Here is a 23,325-nt window from a genome sequence, read left to right as displayed (position 1 = left end):
AAAGATAGGAAAACGTGTACAAGGACATGTACATAAATGTTCACAGAAGCTTTATCAGAAGAGCAAAAGAAGGAATTAAAATATGATGGTACATCCACTCATTGTGAGGAGGAGAAAGCATGGGTCCAGGCGGCCACACTGGCAGGTGCTGTAGGAAACACCGAGCACCTGGATGAGGACATGCACCAAGATCCCGTCTCCACATAATTCCAGACAAAAGAACCACAGCAAGGGACAAACTGAGGGCAGGTAAAGCTGCGCCATCTGCTCCTAACTTAGCAATAGGAAAGCAGAGCAGGCGCTATGACTCCAAATGTGACACAGCAAATAACCATCTGTGACCCTGGAAATCCCATGTTCATCACACACAATGGCACAGGAATGAGCTCAGTCTTATTTAATAATCCAAATGTGATCCAGAATGAGGGTAGAGGCAGGGTGTTAATTATAGTCCCAATCTGGGGCTGGAGAGAGGCTCTAGAGATCAGGTACCTTTTCTCTCCTTAATTAAAGCTCTCAACACAGGGAAGCAGGAAAGAGTCCAGAGACACCATCAACGGGCAGAGCAGCCAAGAGAGAGAAAACAAGCTCAACCTCTTCAGGAAATGATTCTCCAGGAATCAAGTTTAAAAACAATTCTTCCCAAGGAAGGGTGGGGAGAAAAGCAGTCTTTCTCCCAGCCTCCCTCGTGCTCCCAACTAACGTCATGCCCCAAGGAAACAGGAGAAAAGGATGTCATTAATAAATTTATTTCAACTCTCTTTTCAATGGTGCTGAAAAGTATATGCAAATCCACCCATAATTAGGTTTAAAAATTCCATTTCATGGGATAATCAGACTTCAAAAAACTCAATTTTAGTTTTAATCAGATTTTAACAAGGATATTAAGTCCATTTCGTTTAGAAAAGGGAAAAACTGAATTTAACACAAAATGTATTCAAGCTTAGCCCTGGGAGATAATTAAATAAAATTAATTTGGCAAGGGTTGTCAGTAAATGGAAACGCTGCAAACAGTGGTTCATGTTTTTGATGGAAACAAAAGCAATTCTTACTGTACAGACAAATGTGAAGCTCATCATTCACCCAGGAGAGACAGGAAGACTGGAACTCCTCTCCCCAACCCTTAGCCACAGAGCTTAGGTGGCCTGCAAGGAAGAGACGGGGAAATGGTATGGCTTGCACCCTCCAGAAGAGACCCAGGACCATCTGCCCAGCATGTGGGGAAGAGTCTCACCAACAGCAGCAGGAGCTCCCGGCCAGCCCCTGCTCACAACTGGACATGCACCCCAGAGACCCACTGTCAACCCACTGGCGTGAGACAGACACTCCACACCCCAGCTCCAAGAGCCCACCCCCTCTTAGGAGAAACTTCTCCTTCCCAGAGGGCTCTCCAGGCCCAGAGCCCTCAAGGGCCTCCCACTCTCAGCTCCTAGAGCCCGGCATCGCAGTGCTGCATGGGCTGCCAATGTAGGAACCACAAATTCCTCTTCTCTATTGCATCTCAAACTCCACATCACACTGTAAGCTCTCAACAAATATTTGTTGAATAGAATGAATTTGGTCATCAGACCAATTCCTAAGAACTTAGCTATCAGAAAAAGACATGACAGAAATAAGCCTGACTCAAGTCTGGACAAGGGTTTTGCCCTTCAGAATTCTTCATGGAAAGGTGACAAATAACTGGTGTTCAGATAACTCCAGGTCCCTGCATGAGACTTCTGCTGCAGGTCAAGATTCCAGCCAGAGCAGGTGCTAGGGGCTAGTGCCCCCCCACCCCCGACACTGGACCCCTCTGAATCTACTCTCAGGCAAGGACATACCCTGACAGCAGATTCTCCCCAGCCAAGAGAATGAAAGAAAAAAAATCAGCAGGCTCGGGCCCTCAGGCCATACCTTCCCATGGACTATTTTGAGTTCTAGTTTTCCTTATTTTGCAGTACTGGGGATCAAATCCAGGGTCTTGCACATGATAGGAAAGCACTCTACCACGGAGCTATACCTCCAGTCCCCACTGTTTTGAAAATAAAGTTTTAGTACTAGGCACACAGCCATACCTGTAAAGTCAGTTACTCAGGAAGCTGAGGCAGGAGGTTCAAAGTAAGTCTGAACAACTTAGTGAGAACCTGTCTCAAAATTTTTTTAAAAAGTGCAGGGTGCAGTGGCACATGCCTATAATCTCCGCAGCTCGGGGGACTAAGAAAGAAGCATCGCTAATTCAAAGGCAGCCTCAACAACAGGGAGGTGCTAAGCAACTCAGTGAGACCCTGTCTCTAAACAAAACACAAAGATGTGGCTCAGTGGTCAACTGTCCCTAAACTCAATCCCAAGTACCCAAAAAAAAAAAAAAAAAAATTTAAAACAGAGCTGGGAATATAGTTCAATGGTAAAGCACACATGGGTTCAATCCCCAGCAAGCAAAAACATAAAATTTTACAGCCACATCCATTCACACACTCTCTACTGTGGCTTTCAAACTAGGAAAACCAATGATCCTGTTTTGTCCTAGGCCACCGAGTTTCAGTGCCTGAAGTCCCGCCTCCCAGGCAAAAGTCATTAGTTGGGAAAAGAAGGACGGCTGGTGGTCCCATTTGTACTACAAGTGCAGAGCTGTAGAGATTCTATTTCCACACAATCTTGAAAACTAGTCTGATAGACAAAAACTCGCCAGCTTCTGCCCTAAACCCATCCCATCACAGCTACCAACTGTTAAGTTACAAAAATACAAAAAGAAAACCAAATCTACTAAATGGATGAAACAAGGGAAAGTACATCTTCTATCATGAAGTCTTTGTACCCAAAGAATCAAGCAAGCTTTGGTCATTTGCAGATGACTTAGTAGCAACCCCTACTGGGATATCTACATCATTGCAGCTAAGCTGCAGTAAACAATAAAAATACCCCAACAGTAAGAAATACAAGCAATAGCTACCAGTGACTCCCTTCTTAACTCTAATTTTCTTTTAAGGCAATAAAAAAAAGGGGGGAGAGAAGCTTTGATTCACAGGAAACTACTCTGAAACAAACATGCTACGACTTGTCTATTCTAAAAGATGGTTGATACCTGCATTTTGTAATTGCAATCCCAATAAAAGACAAAATACTCCTGAGACCAAAGTGCAATAAACTCTAGCAATACAAAAAAAGTAAAAACTAGAAGGGGCAAATGGGAATACAGAGAATTGTGTGTCTAAATGTCTTCCACATAGACTCGTAAACAATTCCTATCAGCTCAGAGGCAGACATACAGAAGCTCACTGAAAAATTAACCGAGGTGGAAGCCTGCCCCTCCTTGCTTGTGGGAGGGCTGTTGATTCCATGGAACTGAAGAGGAGTGTGCACATAATAAAAAATTAATTGCTAATCTTCAACCTCAGCCGCCTCTGCGAACAAGACAGTATTGTGTTGCTGCCTCGGAAGTTAAACGCTTCCTCTCCCGAGTACTGACTCTTGCTCGACCGTGCAGCCTCCTGCACAGAGGTACAAGCCCAGGCCCTGCCGGGAGGCCCTCACCTCCAAGTGAAGGCTGGTGGGCCAGCCCTGCCGTAGGCTGGCAGGCCCTCCCTGCCAAGGTGCTGCTGAGCCCGCAGGTCTTCGAGAGCTGCCATCAGCTGGTGGGCTTCCTGCCACAGTGAGCTGAGTTCTGCTCAGGCTAACTGAATGGGCGGCCCCCAGCAGGAGTCTGAACATGCCAGCTTTGGGCTGATCAGCCACAAAGACACAGGACCAGCTGCACAGCACCATGCAGCCAGCAGATGGATGGAGGTTACTGAGGGCAGAGCCCACCATGCTCCAAACCAGCCAAGCAACCCAGCAAGGGTGCAACAGAGTCACTTGGATGACCTTGGGCCAGTTGGTCCCTTTCAGAACCTCTGGTTCCTCCCCTGTCAAGTAGAGGTATCAGAGCTGGCCCCGCCTAGTCCATCAAGCAAGTAGACACTAATTAGAAATGGGCTACACAACATTTCTCTAGAGCAACCACCACTGGGAACAGTGCTCATCTGCTGGCAAGTGAACACCACGTGAGTGTTCTGTAAAACACCTGCTTCCAGACCAGAGAAAATGCCTGGTCTCCAATCCCACCAACGTCAAACCTAGCAAAGACACAACAGATCTCGCTTGGTTTATCCCCAACCAAGTAAGCTCTCCTGCAGTTTCCTCCACTCATGTGCCTCAAGAGGAGCCCCCTCATTCTTGGCACTTAGAAAAGCTATTTCTCCTGCTATGTGGGACCATGCTGTGCTCATGACCACATCCCCAGGGCTGCCCAAAGCCTGGCAAGTGGCAGGAACCCAAACAAATGCTCAAAAAATAGGAAAATAAGTGAGGTTTCCAAAATCACAGCGCTACCAACAGAATCTGTGGTCACGAGGGAGCAGGAGAAGAAATAAGACAGTCAGCGTCAGAATCATGCAGAAGTACAAAAAGCCCGGAACAGCCCCACCTCGACTCTTCAGGCCTCACCACCACCGACTAACACACTGCTCTTGCCACCAAGCCCTCTGACTGCACTACCTGTCTTCCCATGGCCACAGGACTGCTGCATCTGTAGTGAGTCAAACAACCTAGGACATCCAAAACAGGGCCTTGACAAGCAGCAAGGTCTCACTCTGAGAAGCCAGGGAAGGGCCTCTGTCCAAACATCATGCATGAGATTCCCTGGCCAGAACCTTCTGTCAATCCCCATCATCTGCACTTGTCTGAACTCCCTGCACCACCCACAGTACCTTCCTGATGGATCCCTGCCTGCTTCCTGAGCTGCTTATACACCCCCACATGCACTGTGGTTACAACCATTTGGAACTACATAACATTTCCCAAACATACAAGTCTCTTAAGCCACTTACCCTGCCTGTAACGCCCACCTGGCATTCAAACATCACCCCTACTGGGAGGCACCAACTGATATTTGCTCAGAAACAAACCCTGACTTGCAGCTGCATCTCCAGCATCTAGGACAAGGCCTGCTGCATCCTGGATCTCAAGAAACACTCTATTATGGACAAAAGAAGGTCAAGCATCATGTGAGACATCACGATGCAATCCTGACCATCAATCTGAAGGCAAACCCCACTGTCCCCACAGACACCCACCCCCACCATACTAGCACCTGTGTGTGGGAACAGGATCCGCACAGGAGGACCTGGCAGGGAAGTGGAGAGCCTGAGGCAGACAGGATCCAGCCTGGTAATTCCACAGGCACTCTGGGGCTCCCTTGTGCCTGCAGGAACCTCTCCACCTCTGGTAGCAGTAGACAGTGGGAAGTGTTCACCAAGTCTCAGGTACATACATAAATGCAAGAGGTTGCCCCTCAAATTCACCCTAGAGCCCCAGAGGAGCTGGATGTCAGCATGCCAAGTTTCCCCAGGAGGTTAACAGACTCAGGTGCTAGATGGACACAGACACCATTCAGGGTCTCAGCCCCTCCTGCTTAACCTCCAAAGTCACAGTTATAGCCCCCGCTTTGGCCCACTCACTCTACCTGGTCCACCCTGACCTTTGGCATCTCTCATTTTCAACAATGCAGGTAAATAGCAGGACAGGGAAGGAGATTCCTCTTCAGACTGAACATATGCACAAAGAAAGTCCATTCAAGGAGATATAGAGACTTTCTGAGGTGCTGGGTTCAGGAATGTCCCCAGGGCACCTTGCTGCCAGGGCTATTCTCACCCCAACAGGAGACAGTCACCAACAAACACAACAGCCACCACCTACCAATCACTCTGTAGACACCTGACGCATGCCACATGCTTAGATGCCATCTTCCTCCTACAGTCCAGAAACCAGAACCCAAGCCAGAGGCAGGTAAGTCAAGGCCTCTCCTCAGGCCCAAAGCACACTCCCACAACAAACCCTCCAAGTCTGCCCAGGGTATCTGCTCTCGCCAACCCCAGCTCCTTCACAGGCCTCCCATCACTCCTATTACTGAGCAAATAAATACCAGACACTCTGCTGTCCCCAAATAGCAGGACACATATATGCTTTCCAGAAGGCCCAAGAGCAACCAAGGTACTTTCAACATCCATGAGTACTTCCCCCTGGGTCCAGAGTGCAGGCCACAAATGCTGGGCCTTCTCCCAGGCTGTAAGATAGCCACTGTCCACGAGGCAGACACTGACTCACCCCGCCACAGAGGATTTCCCTCTTGCCCACTGTATGACATTCGCAGCAAGGCTGACAGTCACAGGCTCTCATGACCACCTGTCTGTCAGACCCTCTGGCTCCCTCCAGGCTCTTGCCCCTCTCTAACTCCAAGTAACAGAGTAACTGCTCCAATACCCCAGCCACCAGGAGAACAGAGAGACCATAGGATGCCAGTGCGCACAGACTAAGGACAGATACACTGTGGTGTGTGCAAGTTGAAGACAAGAGACAGGTCTTCCCTCCACATTCCTCCCTGCAGCATCCCTCTGGGCCAGAGCACACCTGTACGGTATCAGCTTGATGGTACCCCAACACACTTCCCTCTCAACTAAGACTCCTCACAGAACACCTAAGAAGAGATCTGTGTCAAAACAGTATCCCCAAAGTTGGGAGACTCTACTCCCGAAAGAAAACAAAATCTGCACAATAATCAAAAAAGTTCTCAATCCATCTTCTAGATACACCACAGGCTGCAGGACCTCCCAGGACTTCCTGCTCCTGAGTCCTGGTCCTGCAGGATGGCCTCTTCATCTGCAGCCCTGTCTCTCAACAGAAGACCCAAGCTAACCCACCACTCATCTGCACACATCCCAACATCATGCTGGGCAAGAACCTGAACGAAGGGGTCCAGACCTGAAGGCAACTGTGCCTTCCAGACCCGGTCCCACAGTGCTGAGGCTACAGGACTTACCCCACGAACCTGCCACATCACACACTGGCACTGAAAATGGTAATCAATGCACACACCATGAACCTGACCTCCACAGACTGTGAGTTAGGTGGCTTTTCAGGCACAGTCTTCCTTTAGACTAGAGCATCCTCTGCAAGGACAGGGAGCACAGGCAGCAAAAGTCAAGGCAGAAACAGCACAGAACACAACACAAGAGGTCTGCTACAGACCCCTGTGTTCTCAGGTCTTCTGGGACCACTGAATTAGCCCCTCTTTTCTTCTTCAACAGGAATTTGCACTTGTCCACAGCACCACATCCTTGTCCATGTGGGTGAAGTGCAATTTTGGTTCAGTTCTGTCTGGGTGCCATCTGAGTTATTATGACAAAGAGCCTGTCAGAACTACCCCACAAAGGCCCCAGAAGGGAGGGTAGGCTCAGTTCAATCTGGGTACCTCTGTCTCAGTGCCTCAGAAAGCATGCCTCTAGGGATGGGGTGCAGCCCAGTGATCAAGCACTTGCCTTGCATGCACAGGCCCCGGGTACTATCCATAGCATGGCCAGCAGAAAGTGGGGAGGAAGGGTCATGCCACATCTGTGCCTCTACAGATGCACCAGAAATCATCACAAGTGGCAATTTGAGAGTGCCACCCCAAGGACCCCCACATCCTGAGTCCACAATGCCAAGATGAATGCATGGCTACCTATACAGACATATATCCAGGCCCAAAAAAGAACTCAATGCAGATACAAGGAAGGGCAGTGCTATAGTTTGGATCTTAAATGTCCCCTGAAAGAGCTCTGTTAAGGGCATGGACCTCAGTGTGGCACTACATGCAGGGGTGTGGAACCTTTAGAGGCAGGGTCCATTAGGAGGTCCTTAGCGCACTGGGAGCATGCTCTTGAAGAGGACTGTAGGATCTTAGTCTCTTCCTTTTCCTCTCCTTTGCTTCTAGGCAATGACATAAGTGGTTTCACTCCATCACAGGCTCCCACCATGATGTGCTGCCTCGCCTCAGGCCCAAAACAACAGGGCCAATTATTGGAGACTGGAACCTATAAAACTATGAACCAAGATAAACCTTTTCTCTTGGTAGGTTGATTATCTCAGGTATTTGTTACAATGAGAGAAAGCTCACTAAAGCAAGTGATCTACACATAGACACATCCAGGCCATAAAAAGAACCCAACACAGTATGGCTTGACCTCCTCAGGAATGCAAAGTACTTTAAACCAGAGTCCAATGGCACTAGGAAGAATAAGACAGAGAACTCCACTATGGTCACTGACAACAAAGCCTTCAAAGCCTCTGTATATCTCAATGTTCCCGCTGGTCAGCATGATGGGAAGCAGAAGGTCTCAATGAGAGTAAAGCTTCACTCAGGTCATGCATGATGCTGACTCAGCGCCACTGACCTGACCCGTGGACAGCACCCTATTCCACCCAAATCACTCCACACCTGCCCATGCTGTTTCCCACCATCCCTGTAGTCAGGTACCTCATTCACCTCATCCTCCTCCTTTTCATCCCTCAGGGATCCTCATCAGATAAGAGCTCCATGGCCTCAGCAGGCCCCACTGTCTGGCAAGAGCCTACACACAGAAGGCCTAGACTTCCTTCCTAAGATACCAGCAGCATTTCAGGCTGCAGAGCTTATGCAGAACAAGGCATTTTGCAGGTGTTCAAAATGTACATGGGAACTCGGGCTTCAGGGGCAGCTCAGAGCTCTGCACCCAGATCCAATGGAAACATCACAAAGGAAAATGTAGAGAACAAGAAAGACCACCAATGCCCTGCAACCTCTCAGACAGCCCTGTGCCTGCCATTTAAATAATCATTTCATTTCACAGCTGTTAGTACAAACCTACTCCCCGATATGTCTGAACAACAGACTCTTCTTGAAGGACAGCCTGCTCCACAGCACCAGCTTTCCACAGTGTACACAGTGGCCAGCCACCCTCCAACCCCTGCTACACCTCCCACCTGTCTCAGAAGGACCAGAACTTGATTCCCAGGCAGAACAATGCAGGGCTCAGGAGGCAGGGGACCTGGGCACCAGGTCTGGGAGGTTCAACAGCAAGGGAACATGTGCTCTGGCCAGGCAGGACAGCATGGGAAGCTGGGACAGGCAGGACGGCAAGAGCAGGACTTGTAGTTTCTGATGCAAGTGATGGCATGTTGTGAGGAAAGACACCATGGCTCAGGGCCCTGTGATCCAGGGTGACCCTCACAGCCTCAAGGCTTAAGGGGAAAGCCAGGCCTAAGACACTGGCCCTCTAAAGGCCACATGTCATCTGGAAGCTACCTGGGCACAGCTTGTGCTCAGCTGGCTTCAACTTTCTGTCAACTGCAACCACCACCACCACCACCCCCCACACACAGCTTCTCTGAATGAACTGACCCTTTCTCATGCTGGGTTCCAAGGCTCTCCGTGTTTTCCTGGGGCAGAGAGAAGTCTTAGGACCCTGCAGCTGACAAGGAAGAGCCAACAAGTGGCAGGACCCAGCAGGCCTGCTGAGGCAAAGCGAACCTGGACACCTGAAATGCCACTGTACCTCCAATACAATCCCCTGGGAATCATCACAGCCTCCAAGAGCTAAATCCTTTTACCATCTGGCTTTAGATTTTATTATCTCAATTTAAAAGGAGACACAGTAGAAGAGCCCTATCTTCGAAATGTGGAGGAAAGCCCCAGAAAGAGCTTAGGGCACCAGGAACAAAACAAGAAGTATAAAGCAATTCCAGGTCAGAAACTCGCCCTGCAGAGTGCACAACTGTCTGGGCCACAGGAGGCGTCTCTCCTGGAAAGCTTCTCTTCTATGTTCCACCCTGCCACCACATCTGTTCAGGGTGTAGTACAAGCAGAGGGGACAGCCCCATCCCAGCCTGCCCAACTTAACCTGAATAAAATAGCCATGGCCTGTCTTTCTCCTCTTGAAGCCATCAGCACATCAGGGTGGCCACCAATGTCACGAGAACAGGCACCCAAACTTCACAAGGGGCAAAGAAGCAGATGGGCTGCCTCCCTGGGGCTCCCTTGCTCTGCTTCCCACTGGGAGATGAGGGTTCCAGCCTGTACCACGCCTAACATATGAACACCCCTCTCCCTCTCCCAACACCAGTGAATGCCTGCTGTATGCACACACCAAGGCTCAGAAGACAAGGCCTACCTTTCAATCCCAAACAGCTAAAAGGACAGCACTTAAAGAAAGCCAACCAAACAGAAAGCAGCAAGCAACCAGTTCTACCACAGGAGAACAGGCTGACCTTTAAGGTGCCTGAGCCTGTGAGGAGCTGTCAACTAGCTCAAGAGGCCCTCAGTTCTGGGGCTCCTGGGTGTGGGGATGAGCCCATTACAGACAAGGGGCCTGAAGGTCCCTCCCTCACTATTTTGTGGGCTTGACAGGAAAAGCTCACAGTTAAGGACTCTTAACTTTAAGAAGAGAGAGCCCAAAAGAAAAGCAGGGGAAAGGGCCACAAGCACCCAGGAGTCGAATGTTTCTTTCCTCTTTTTCTGATTCTGAGCCTCAAAGAAAACCAAGCCAAGACCAGTGACAAAGGGCCAAGACACCTGACAGCTCACCCACCTTCCCAAGCACCAACAGAGCTCCTTGCACTAATCAACCCAAAGCCCTGGTAATTATGTACCATGAACACACAAATCAGGGTAACGACAGCATCCCGGCGGGTCAATTAGCTCCTTCCTTAGAAGGAGACCACGCACTCCCCCTTGCTGTCCTTCTAATTGGTCTCGCACATCAGGGAAGCAGGTCCCCAAAACCTGACATCTGGCCAGGCTACAAATGTTTTGGGAAAATGTCCAGGTCAGCACTTGGAGGTTCTCCACTGACTCCTGGTGACGGGTCAGCAGTTTCAGGTGGTCACAGCTGCCAGGCTTCAGAGCTGACATAGACCTCCTGCTCTCCATCCCCCTACACCATCAACCTCCACACCCTCCTGGGTTCCCAGCAAGCCCCATGCACCTAACAGGTATGATGCCCACCAGCAGATCTGAAAAAAGGCCAGGCTCAGGCACAAAGGGACAGGGCCAGGAGCCAAACCACAGAGGTATCTTGGCCACAGGCAAATTGTTCTCTCTGTAAAGCAGAGACTTGACTACAAAGGGACCCGACGCTCGCTCCATGCCCTTTTTTTTTGAAAGAGAGAGAGAGAATTTTAATATTTTTTTTTTTAATTTTCGGCGGACACAACATCTTTGTTTGTATGTGGTGCTGAGGATTGAACCCAGGCTGCATGCATGCCAGGCGAGCACTCTACTGCTTGAGCCACATCCCCAGCCCTTTTTTTTTTTTAAGAGAGAGAGAGAGAATTTTTTTTTAATATTTATTTTTTTTAGCTTTTCTGCAGACACAACATCTTTATTTGTATGTGGTGCTGAGGATGGAACCCAGCATCGCACACATGCCAGGCAAGCGCGCTACCACTTGAGCCACATCCCCAGCCCCACTCCATGCCTATTTAATAAGGCTCTTCTCTCAATAAGAATGGCTAAATCAATTTTTTAAAAAGCCAAGCCACTGAAGATGCCTGCTCATCTCACTTTGTTGTGACTTGCTCCGAATCTGCTACAACCTTCCAAAGCACATTACCCCAATTAAGCAATGAGACTCACATATGATGATTGAAATGTACAGCAGTTTTGAAGGGCAATTTGGCACGAGCTATCAATTTCAAATGTGCATATGTTTTGAACTAAAAATTCTGCTTTTAAGAATTCATCCAACCAACACAGCGCTGCTGATTGGGGAAAAACTGGAAACAACCTTACTGTCTCCTCAACAGAGGACTGAAGGTAATAAGAGTCCATTCATACTATGGAATCCTGGGTAGCTCCTCACTGCAGGCACCAAAATACAAAAACTAGGTGAAAAACAGATGCACAACAAAACAGAAAAAGCCCCACCTAAAAAGAAATGCACAAACAGCAAGCTGCACCTTCGCATGCTTCTAGAAAGACAGATGAGAAAGTTATCAGGCATTACCTGGAAAGATGGACAGGGAAACTGTCCCTTCTACTGTTGTGTGATTGGCATCCGTGAACATTAGAACACAATGTCCCAGGGCTAGGAAGCTGGCAAGGACAGCCACCCCAGGATGAGCTCCCCTGGTGGAGGTGACGGATGAAGACCACGCCATACTACTCATTTTAGCCACTCACATTTGCCACATGACTGTTTTTGATTTTAGGCAATCATGCAAAATTGCCTTTCTGCAGCCGACGCCTGGACTCCACATTGCCACTACTCATCCAATGCCACTTCCACAGCACTAGTGCCCTAAGCCCCAAAGACCCAGACAGACTGAGGAAGCCTGGCACTAAAAGCAGCCCAGGAGGTTCAGGCTGCCATGGCCTTCAACAAGCTAAGGGACAGACTCCTTCCCAAAACAAGGCTGACTCTAAACAGCAGCTCCATCTTCTCTCCAGTCCAGTCCAAGTAATCCCCAAAGGCTTTCCAACATACAAATCAGCTTCTTCAAGGCCTCTCTTATACCCATTTTAAAGCTGCAGCACCGCAAGTCCTGACTTGCACATGCCCATGCAGGCAGCACCTCCCTCACGCTAGAGTATTCCCAGCACCCTAAGACTCCCTGTGCTCTCAAGAGAAATCTGGCCTGCTTCCGGTCACTACAGGTCAGCGTTGCCCTTTCTAACACTACAAGTAAATGCAGTCGTACAGTCCAAGCTGAAGTTCCTTCTATCAGCCAGAGGCTCACACATGCTTCTGCACTCCTCACTGTTGGGTGGCCTTCCACTGTGTGGGCAGCCCATGGTACACTCTCCTCTCTCCTACCGACAGGCAGGACAAAGCTCCTAGGACATCCTTGTACAAGCCTTCGCGAAGTCATGCTTTCATTTCTTTTGGGTAAATATCTAAAAGTAAAATCACTGGGTCATGTTCTAATTGTAAAAATGCTCCCAAAACATTTCCAAAATGGTTGTACCATCTCCTAGTTCCAAAAGCAATGTTTACAAGGTCTGGTTGTTCCCCATCGCTACCGACAGCTGGGAGGGCCAGTGTTTCTATTTTTGGGCAGACTGTTGGGTACGTAGTGGTATTTCAACATGAGTAATTTGTATTCCCCTAATGACAAATGATGCTGAGCGTCTTCTCACTGTCCTTATTTACCATGCATATATCTTCTCATGTAAAGCATCTGTTCAAACTCTTTGGCCCTTTTTAATCTGGTCATCTTATAGATTCATAAGTAATATTTGTATGTTCTGGATACAAGTCTTCTGTTGGGTACACGTATTACAAATATTTTCTCCTAGTCCATGATCTGCTTTTTTTACTTTCTTGTGTGTTTTGAGAGGTTTTTAAATTTTAATGAAGTCTAATTTATCGAATTTTTTCATGTATAATTCATGCTCTGTATGTCCTAAGAACTCTTTGCCAAATACAGAAGTTCTAGCTTTAATGCATAGGTATGTGGCCCACTTTGAGTTAAATCCTGTGTTCAGTGTGAGGTGAGTGTTCAGGCTCACACCACAGACACACTATTGTTCTACAACCATTTGTTGAAAAGATTATTGTTCTCCCACAAAATTCTTTTTTTTTTTTTTGAACCAGGGATGGAACCCATGGGCACCTAACCACTAAGCCACACCCCCAGTCCTTTTTTGTATTTTATTTAGAGACTGGTCTCACTGAGTTGCTTACGGCCTCACTAAGTTGCTGAAGCTGGCTTTGAACACACAATCCTCCTGCCTCAGCCTCCTCAGTCACTGTGATTACAGGTGTGCACCAGAGCCTGGCACCTCCCACTAAATTTTTTTTACAATTTCCACAAAAATCTACTGATACTGCATTCTAGAATTATTTCTGAATTTTCCACTCTGTTCCACTGAGTTACCAATACGATACTCTTTTAACACACTACATTTATAGCTAGCCTTGAAATTGGCCAATATAAGCCCTCTACCTTTTTTTGAAATTGTTACAGCTAGTCTAGGTCCTGAATGTTTTGATATGAATTTTAGAAATCAGTTTATTGAGACTGTGCTGAATACAAGGATTAATTCAAGAGAACTTCCATCTTAACAATATTGGCTCTTCTAATACAAACATGATCACTCCATGATGCTGTGGAACATATTTGGTCTTTCTCACTGTCTCCTGACTTAAGTTCCTAAAACCCTTGAAATCTCCAGAGGGATAATGGTCCTTTGTATGCTAATGAGACAGCTGGCCACGGGCTGCCCTAGGAAACTTCAGGATGAGGCACTTCACCAGAAAGAGCAAGGCAGGGGCTGGGGATGTGGCTCAAGTGGTAGCACACTCGCCTGGCATGCGTGCGGCCCGGGTTCGATCCTCAGCACCACATACAAACAAAGATGTTGTGTCCGCCGAAAACTAAAAAATAAATATTAAAAAATTCTCTCTCTCTCTCTCCTCTCTCACTCTCTCTTAAAAAAAAAAGAAAAAGATAGAGCAAGGCAGGATGTCAAGCTGGCACTCACCCTCCACAAAGGAGAGAGCAGCAGGAGGTAGCTGGCCACAATGGTCAATGATGCCATCGATTATGCCTACAGAGGAAGGCCCCCCAAAAACCACAGAGCTTCCAGACAGCTGCACAACTGAAGGTTCCTTAGCCTTTTACCTGGGGGAATCTGACACTAACTCCAAGTAGACAGTGTCTGAACTGAACTGCAGCCACTCACTGGTGTCCATGGAGGACAGCTTGCTGTGTGGAAAACCACAGCTGGTATCGGAGTGCTGTGCTGAGAGCACAGGGAGTTTATTTTTTCCTCTTATGGTTTCTCTCCATTTCCCTATATTATTAGGTCATCTTTAATTACTGTCAGCTGCATCTTATGGGTTCCAGAGTGCAGATCTTAAACACTTTGTTAAATTTATCCCTAAGTATTTTACATGTAGATTGTTTGTTTTGCAGTGCTGAGGATGGAACCCTGGGCCTTCTACATGCTAGGCAAGTGCTCTACCACTGAGCTACAACCGCAGTGCCCCCCTCTACCCCTCACTCTTTTTTTTAAATACAGGGTCTTGCTACATTGCCTAGGCTGGCCTCAAAACTGTGATCCTCTTGCCTCAGCCTCTGGAGTAGCTGAGATTATAGGCATGCACCACTGGGTTCTGATGTTATTGTAAACAGTACAACACAAACAGTATTTCTAATGGTTTGCTGCTAGTACACAGAAATATAATCTATTTTTGTATATTGTTCCTGCATTCTATGACCCTCTTAACCTCTCTAATTGGTCCAGGTACTTTTTTGAGGGGCAGGAGTAATACAGGAGATTGAACCCAGGGGTGCTTTTACCTCTGAGCTGAACCTCCAGAGTTTTTGTTTGTATGTTTGTTTGTTTGAGAAATGGTCTCACTAAATTGCTGAGAATGGCCTTGAACTTGCAACCCTCCTGCCTCAGCCTCCCTCTGCCTGGCCCTAGATACTTTTTTATTCACTCCTCAAGACTTCTGACATAAATAATTATGTTGTCTCCAAATGGAGACAGTTTCATTTGTTCTATCCAGCTTGTCTAACCTTTTCTTTCTCTTACCTGATTGCACAGCGAGGACATTCAGTACAATGACAGCTCTGCCTCGTCCCCATGTCAGGGCAGTGGTCAGTCTTTCAATATTATATTCATTGTTGTTTTTCACAAATGGCTTTTATCTGCTTATGGAATTTCCCTTCTTTTCCTAGCTGGCTGAGAGTTTCAATCATAATTGTTAAATTTTCACAAATACTTCTGTTCATCTTGAAATGTGTCAATAGGATTTTTCTATTAAAATAATTTATTAATTAATCTTATTCAAATCATTTTCTAAAAAGTAGCACCCTTGGGTTCCTAGGATGGACTCCACTCTATCTTTCCTACCAGCCCGTCTCTACGATTCCATCAGGGCCCCAGGCAGTCCTTCCTGGTCACCACCGCCTCCAACTGTGCACTTTCCGTACTTCAAGTCATTCCCTAGACAGACAGAGCTCTTGAAAGACCAAGTTCATCATGTCGCCACCCCACACTGTGCTGAATCCTTCAGTAAACTCTCAAAGCCCCTCAGGATGAGGATATCATGCTTACATGCTTCCTAGCACCAATGCTCTCCATCCCTGCTGGGTCACAGGTCCCTGTCACCCCATGCCACAGCATCACACACACATTGCCATTTCCTCCCTCCCTGGGACTCTCAGGAAGCCTAATCTGCACCTAGCCCATGTGATCCTGTGCACTGGATACATCCTCATATGACAGACACAGTACCTCAGCCCAAAGTGTCTTCCTCATGGTTTGTGCCAAAAGACCCACCCCAGCCAACTCATCCAACTCACCCAACCATCTCTCCTAATATCTCTGGGCTTTATTTATCTTACTTTATTTCATTTTATTATATTTTTGTAGTTGTAGATAGACAGCATGCCTTTATTTATTTTTATGTGGTGCTAAGGATTGACAACCCCAGTGCCTCACACATGCAAGGCAAGCGCTGTCACTGAGCTACAGCCCCAGTCCCAGCCCTGGCCTTCTCAGACATAAAAAATCCCAAACTGGGAAGGTGATCACTGTCACATTATAGAGAACTTGATGTTAAGCCAGAGTCTAAAGCCACACATCCCCTGACAATCTCAGGAAAGCCAGACCTCAGTTTTCAGAAGAGCACCCACACTGATAGTACCTGCTTTCAGCACCAGAAGCACACAGACCCCAGAGGGCTCAAGACCCCTAGAGAGACTCATCAAGGACATGGCAGGCACTTGACAGGGGAGAGCTGCTGCCTGCCCCCTCAACGCACCCCAGAAATGGCAGAAACTGGGACAAAAGAATCCTTGCACCCTGGTCAGTCAGACCCCTGGTATTAATGAAAAAGTCTGTATAGGAGGGCAAATGGCCCAAGGACAGGCTGCAAAGGGTACCCACAAGGCTCGGAGAGGAAAGTCAGATCACCAAGGGGGTAGTGCCACCTAGTGGTGGCTGGAACCCATAGAGCCAGCGACAAACACGCCCCAAAATCATGGCAGAGCCTCAGCCTAAATGTCAGAGACCAAAACCCACTCCCACACAGTCTTCCTCAGTGACAGCTGGCTGACCATCTCAGGTCCCTGGATGGATTTCAAGTGGTGGGTCCCTAAACTGGTACTGAGTCGTGTGTCTTTGCACAAATGTGTAAACATGCAAATATGCAACTGCTCCTGCAAAGACCCCAAGTCAGAGCACTGGGCTTCAACTGTTCCCTGCTCCCCTGGTGCCCATTCCCGACACCAGCTTCAATCTCAGGAAGTACAAAGCTCTGCCGAATCACCCACCCTACAAAGAAAGCCCTAATTACTGCCCAAAACCTGCTTCCCCAGAAAAGAAAAAAAGCCAAAATCCTCATCATGGCAGTTCTCAAGGTCACCCCAATATTAAGTCCAGCCTTTGGGGATGCTGACCTACTAGATCTGAGCTTAGCCCAGGAATCTACTTTCTCCAAACTCCAGATGATTTTTTTTTTTAACACAGGGTCTCACTATGCTGCCCAGGCTGGCCTCAAACTCAGGGGTTCAAGAGATCCTGCTGCCTTAGCCTCTCGAGTAATAGACTACAGGTATTCATCACCACATCCAGTTTAAGTGGAGAAATTATTCTCTTCTTTTTTGGTGCTGAGGATCAATCCCAACACCTCATGCATGCTAACGGCACCTTTCTGACACTGAATTGCACCCCAGGGCCCAAGCTCTAGGTGACTCTGATGAAGGGCCTCATCTAATGCAGCTGATCTGTATGCCAGACCTACAGGACAAGCATAACCATGGCCCTCAAATCACCTGAGCTCAAAGCCTGCCCCAAGAAGGTGGGTGCTCAGACAGCTGGGTGGCAGTGGGGGGGTGGGGGGGGCAGGAATGTAAGCAAGTAGCACAGAGGCTTCCAAGATACCAGGCCCCCACAACAGCCCAAAGAGAACCAGGCACAACACATGAAGCAGGAGAAAGACCTGCCCTTCACAGATGTCCCCCAGCAAGGGAACCTCAGGAGCCCAAGGGTCCACCACAGTAAGGATGGCACCCCTCTGCCTTCCAAAAGGACAGTAACACCTTGAGGCATGTCCTAGGGATGCGATTTGGCTCTACTTCACAAGCACTGAGTGGGAGAAATACTGTGCTCATTTTCAGCCATGATAAGAGGGGCCTAGAGTGGTGTGGCCCCTGGTAAGGGTCTCACTAGCTAAGGGGCAAAGGTCAGATCCACTTGCCCTAGATGGGGACACACAGTGCCCGCAGTGCCCACTCCTTCTTCCTGCCCAGCCCCAGGATGGCAACAGGCACCACCGCCAGGGACTTGGGACAATAGGAAGAACAACACACATAGCATGTGGCCTCCCAAGAACCAGCCCGCCCTCATGCCAGCCACAAAACAGGGTCCCCAGACAGAAGGGATGGGTCCAAATGGTTCAAGGAGCAGCTGGACATTCCAATCTGGACAGAGAAGTTGGTGCCATTCTGGTCAGAATGGCAGCCAGACACATCAGTTCTACGTATCTGACTGATGCTAGAAGCTGCTGGCAGACCTCTCCAACAGAGCCAATCAGGCACAAGGGGCTTCTTATCTCCCTTACAAGAAATGTAAGAAATGGAGATGTGTCGGGTGATCAGAGAAGCTCCAAGACCCATTTGGATACCTAGCAAGTTCAGAGAACAGGAGGAAACAAACAGCATCAGCCCTGCTGGGCCAGCTCTCCATGAGCCCAGATTCTGCAGGTGGAGTTCAAGAGGAAACAGCAGCCTGGTCTGTCCTCTGTGACTTCTCAAGACAAAAAGAAAATCAAGAGGCATTGTCAAGGAACAGAACTGAAGCCAACATTGCCAATCAGAAGGTGGCAGATTCCAGAGCCAGCAGTCGATGTATAATTATAGCAAAGGACAGCTCAGTAAGTCTCAGTCCTCACTTTCCCAGAGCAGCAGGAAAGACACCAGGAAACTGCAAGTTTTACAATCCCCTGAGCAAATAAAACAAACGGCTCCTTAAACTTCACAGGCCTGTGTTCTGGGGTCCAATGACTCATTCAAAAGGATCAATCCACACTCTCCCTGAGACTTAGAACACATTGAGAACTGAGAAGGGGGAGCTGGACCAAGGCTGGGAGGCAATCAATCTGCAGAGGGCCACAGCAGCTAACAGGCAGAGGACCACAAAGCCAGTGCTGTATCAGATGAGCAGTGGTACCCAGAAAGACGGGACAGAAGACAGATGGGACTGGTAACAGGAACAGCTCTGCCCTTTGTATGTGTCAGAACATGATGGCCAGCAGCTCCAACATGCAGCCCATTCTGAATCCCTCCACCCACCCACTGGCAATGAGCTTGGCACAGACAAGTTACAGAGGCTGCTCCAGGGGCCCGAGTAGGACAACATCCACTATCATGGCTTAACCCTAAATCCACTTCATCCCCAACCTCTCAGGTTACAATCACACAAAAGAAATTATTTCTCCCAAAGCAATTACTTCCTGGGCATGTACAGAGTCCTCTAACAAAGTCTGACAATGCAAGGCAATCGGACAGTTGCCCCTGCTCTGCTCAAGGACATCTGGTTTTCAATGAAGGCATTACTGAGACTTAGACAAGAAGAGTCCATCAGTTCCCTTTCCCTACCACTGTGAAATGCCTCACTAAACACAGGCAGGGTGAGTCCAAAGCTCCTACCCCTATTTGGAAAGGACTCTGAACAAAGAGGCAGGGCTGCCTTGTCAATACAGAAGCCAACTACCCAGAGAGGTAGGGATGGGGGACAGCGCCCACCTACCTGAGGTCTAAGCCCATGGTGTGGTCCAGATTCTCCCAGCTTTGCAGCTTCGCCAGCAGCCTCTGAAAAACAGTATAGGCAGGTCTCCTATCACCATGTGTCAGACAACTGGCACAAAAACACTATGACACAGACACTAAGCCCCCAATCTTAGGGAAGGATCTGCCCCTTATCTCTGAGCTCAGATGTGTGGCTGCTCCAAGGATGCACCAAAGCAATCAGGTATTATTCCCAGCTGTTGAAGCTATGCGGCATACAGCTCATTCCTTCCTGGACCTGTATATCCAAGTGTGAATCCAGCAAGCTACAAGGAACATGAGGGTGCAAAGGTTTTGCAGTCTCTTATGCCCAGGGTGCAGATCTGGGCAGCTGAACCCTAAGGACTCACCTCTCCCCTCTCCCAAGTACCTCTCAGGATGCCAAGCCCCAGACAGATGGACTCAGTCTAACAGACAAATTTTCCCCAATCCTATGGCAGACTAGGACCAGCAAGCCCCAAGAGAATGCGCCTGTTCAATGCTGGCCCAAAGCCCAGAAAGTTGCCCTTCTGGAATTGAAGCAATTGAAGGAAGAACCACTTGGATTTGACCTCCTGTCACCTCCTCCCATAACCAGCTGAGTGCTACTACAAACCATTCATTCGAGTATTTCCAGATCTCCTCTATGTACCAAGCACATGCTTGGTTATTAACTTTCCTACAGCCAGTGCTGGTCAAGTTACTATGCACCAGGCCCTGCTCTGAACACTTGACATGAGGCAGACACTGTCACTATTCCTCACTCTGCAGATGAAGAGACAAACAGGTTAAGGAACTGGCCCAGAGTCAAAGAGCCAGCAAGCATCCACAGCAGGACTTCAAACTACAAGCAATGTAATTCTAAACCCCGAAATCTTAAAACAATTTCAAAAATAACTATGTCCGGAGAAAAAAGAGAAGAGCAATTGGCTGACAGTTGTCTTTCCAATACACTCCTACAGAAGCTACCTCTGAGGAGGAGCTGCCCTGGAAGGCCCCACTGATGGCAAACAGCCGCAGCAGCTGCTCAGAGGGCTCCGTGGCCCCAAATGGCTCTGAGCTGTCTTGAAGCTCCAAAAAAGGACAAAGAGTGCTCCCAGGTCAGGAAGTAGCCAGTGTAATTCAGGGCGGCCAAAGATGGTTAAGATGGTTGGAACAGTGGCGTGGAGCATGTCAGACAAACCAGGGTAGAACAGCAACAGAGTGACTCAGGAGAAGCAGTAAAAAGGACAAAAACTCCAGGCAGGAGCCAGGAATCCTTAGCTCTGGTCCAAACTCACTGGACACTGACCCTCCATTTCCTCCTCCAACCACAAGGTGACTTTCCAATACTGTACAGCAATGGCATTTTCCCACACAGCGTCACTGGTAAGTTACAATGACAGATCAGAAGAAAACACCCAGCATGGCTCTCCATCACGTCCTCACATGTAGGCACCGTGTGCCATTTCCTTGCTGGCACACCCTCTGTGCCAGTCCTCTATAGCCTTGAGTTAAACTGCATAAACTCAGTGGTTTCAACATAGTTTCCTACAATACTTAAGCCTAAAATCCCACTTAGTTCTCACTGAGCTAAAATTCATGTGTGGGCCAGCTGCATTCCTTCTAGGGGCTCCCAAGAGAATCCATCTATTGTCTTTTCCAGCTTCTAGGGCTGCCCACACCTGTTGCCTTTACCCTCACAGCTGGCAATGGCAGGCAGGTCTTCCTCTCCTACTTCCTTAGACCATGCAGCCCACCTGACAACCAGGATCCTCCCCCACTGCAGGCCAGCTGATTAGCAGATTCAACCTTGTCACATGCATTCATAGGTTCTGGAATTAAGACATGGACCCCTTGAGGGCCATTGTTCTTCCTACCACACTGCCATGACAATAAGTACATTACAGGTAACCAGCTATTGCACAAGATGGAAATGGCCAGAGTCCTCTGGAGAGGGCTAAGGACAGTCCCATAGGCATGGCTTGCCCACTTGAACCCTTACCTCCTTCTCCAGTTCTAAGTCAACCAGAGTTTCCTGCATCTTCTCCTGGCGGCCCAGCCTCCTCTGAAGTCCCTCCAGCTCCTCTGTGAGCAGCCCGTTGGTCTCCCTCATCTCCCTGCAAGGCCAGAAACTGTCACTCCCACAGCCACATATACAGGGGACAAACCCACCCCATGAACCCCAGTCACATCTGGAAGCAGCTGGGCCTCATCCCAGCTCCTCACCGCAGGTGTGCATTGTCTTCCCGCAGCCGCTTTAGCTCCCGCTCCATCCTGGGAAGCCGCAGCAGCTCAGACTTCATGCTCCGCACCATGGCAGCATCCTGCTCCTGCAGACACAGTTTCTGCTCCAGGTCCTGACAGAGGCAGGCAGAGAGGAAGAAAGGAAAGAAGAGTGAGCAGCCAGGGGACACCTAGGAAACGCAAGTCTCAGCTAAGTGAGAAGCCAGTCTGAAAAGGCACATGTGGTGGCTTCTGCCTGCAGGACACTCTGGAGAGAAGAGAAGGATGGGGCAGTGAGATAGCAGTGGTCCTCAGGGGGAGGAGGAAAAGCAAGTGGTGCTCGGAGGGCTGCAAGACACTACAATGGGGGACACATGTCAGGGTGCATCTGTTCAGAATGTGGCCCCCAAGGGTGAACTCCAGTGTAGCCTGTGGAGTAGGTGATGAGGAGTCAATGCGGCTTAGTCAACTGTGGTAATGATCCACTTTGAAGCGGGTGCTAACTGCGGGGAGATGATGGTGGGAGACAAGGGGTCTGGAAATCCTCTTATATTCTCTTCCATTTGGCTGTGAACCTAAAACTTTTCTAAAAAATAAAGTCTACTCATAGGAACCACAAAGTTCCTCTGCTAAGTTATAACAGTACCAGAACCTCGGCAATCTCCCTGGATTAGGCCCCAACCCCAGATCCCTCCTGAGATTGCACCTGATGTGATTCTGGCTGTGTCCTCTTCAGCCACCTCTAGCCCTGCCCATTTGTGCCAGCATCCATCCACACCACATAAATGCATCCATCCATCTGGTTCCTCCCAGACTTATTTATCCAGAAGGAACCACTGGCACACCTGGACCAAAGACACTCAGCAAGGACATAACGTTCTCATTACATGAAGTCACTTCTGCACCAGCAGCACTCCTGCAGCAACTGAGTCCATTTCAACTGCAAGAACAGACTTCTTTGCAACGTCTGTCACCTTAGGACTCAACAGAAGCACACTGGCATTTAGTGACAATCACCAAACAGGCTGAGTACAAACAATATCCAAATTGGTCTATCAATAAGTGCCACTAAAGCCAAGCACAGCGGTGCATGCCTATAATCCCAGCTGCTCACGAGGCTAAGGCAGGATGACTGCAAGTTCAAAGCCAGCCTCAGCAATTTAGTGAGGTGCTAAGCAACTCAGTAAGACCCTGTCTCTAAATAAAATACAAAATAGGGCAGGGGATGTGGCTCAGTGGTCAAGTGCCTGAGTTCAATCCCTCCTACACCGACAAAAAAAAATAATAATAAGTGTCACAGAGTCCAGCTCTGTAAGGGGCTAAGTCAAGAGGCAGAGGCAGAGTGACACAGAATACAAATCAGGCAAGCAAAGACTGAGAGGTGGGCTAAGGGTCATAGAGGGAAGGACAAGGTTCAGGAGAAGCTAACCAAGAAGGTGAGTTGTGGGGGGCAAGTGGGGGTGCCAAGCAGGCTGGCAGCCAAGGAGAGCAGGAGCAAAGCGCACAACCTGCCCAAGCAGGCACAGTGGA

At 48.6% G+C, this 23,325-nt stretch overlaps 1 protein-coding gene across 1 annotated transcript in view; it reads right to left on the bottom strand.

Moving 5' to 3' along the window:
- Positions 1-733: 733 nt before the first annotated feature.
- Positions 734-23,325, bottom strand: part of LOC144373488 (mitotic spindle assembly checkpoint protein MAD1-like) — a 36,096-nt gene continuing 13,504 nt past the window's right edge. Inside the window, exons 7-10 of the mRNA XM_078036531.1 lie at positions 21,799-21,929; positions 21,575-21,689; positions 19,574-19,635; positions 734-1,145 (exon numbers count right to left, since the gene is read on the bottom strand). Of these exons, the coding sequence (XP_077892657.1) occupies positions 1,124-1,145; positions 19,574-19,635; positions 21,575-21,689; positions 21,799-21,929 (330 nt within the window). The 3' untranslated portion in view covers positions 734-1,123. The remainder of the gene's footprint in view (positions 1,146-19,573; positions 19,636-21,574; positions 21,690-21,798; positions 21,930-23,325) is intronic.

This window comes from Ictidomys tridecemlineatus, unplaced genomic scaffold (genome assembly GCF_052094955.1).
Source record: "Ictidomys tridecemlineatus isolate mIctTri1 unplaced genomic scaffold, mIctTri1.hap1 Scaffold_4136, whole genome shotgun sequence".
In the NCBI taxonomy this organism is placed as follows: domain Eukaryota; kingdom Metazoa; phylum Chordata; class Mammalia; order Rodentia; family Sciuridae; genus Ictidomys; species Ictidomys tridecemlineatus.
This window is presented reverse-complemented; position numbering and strand designations above follow the sequence as displayed.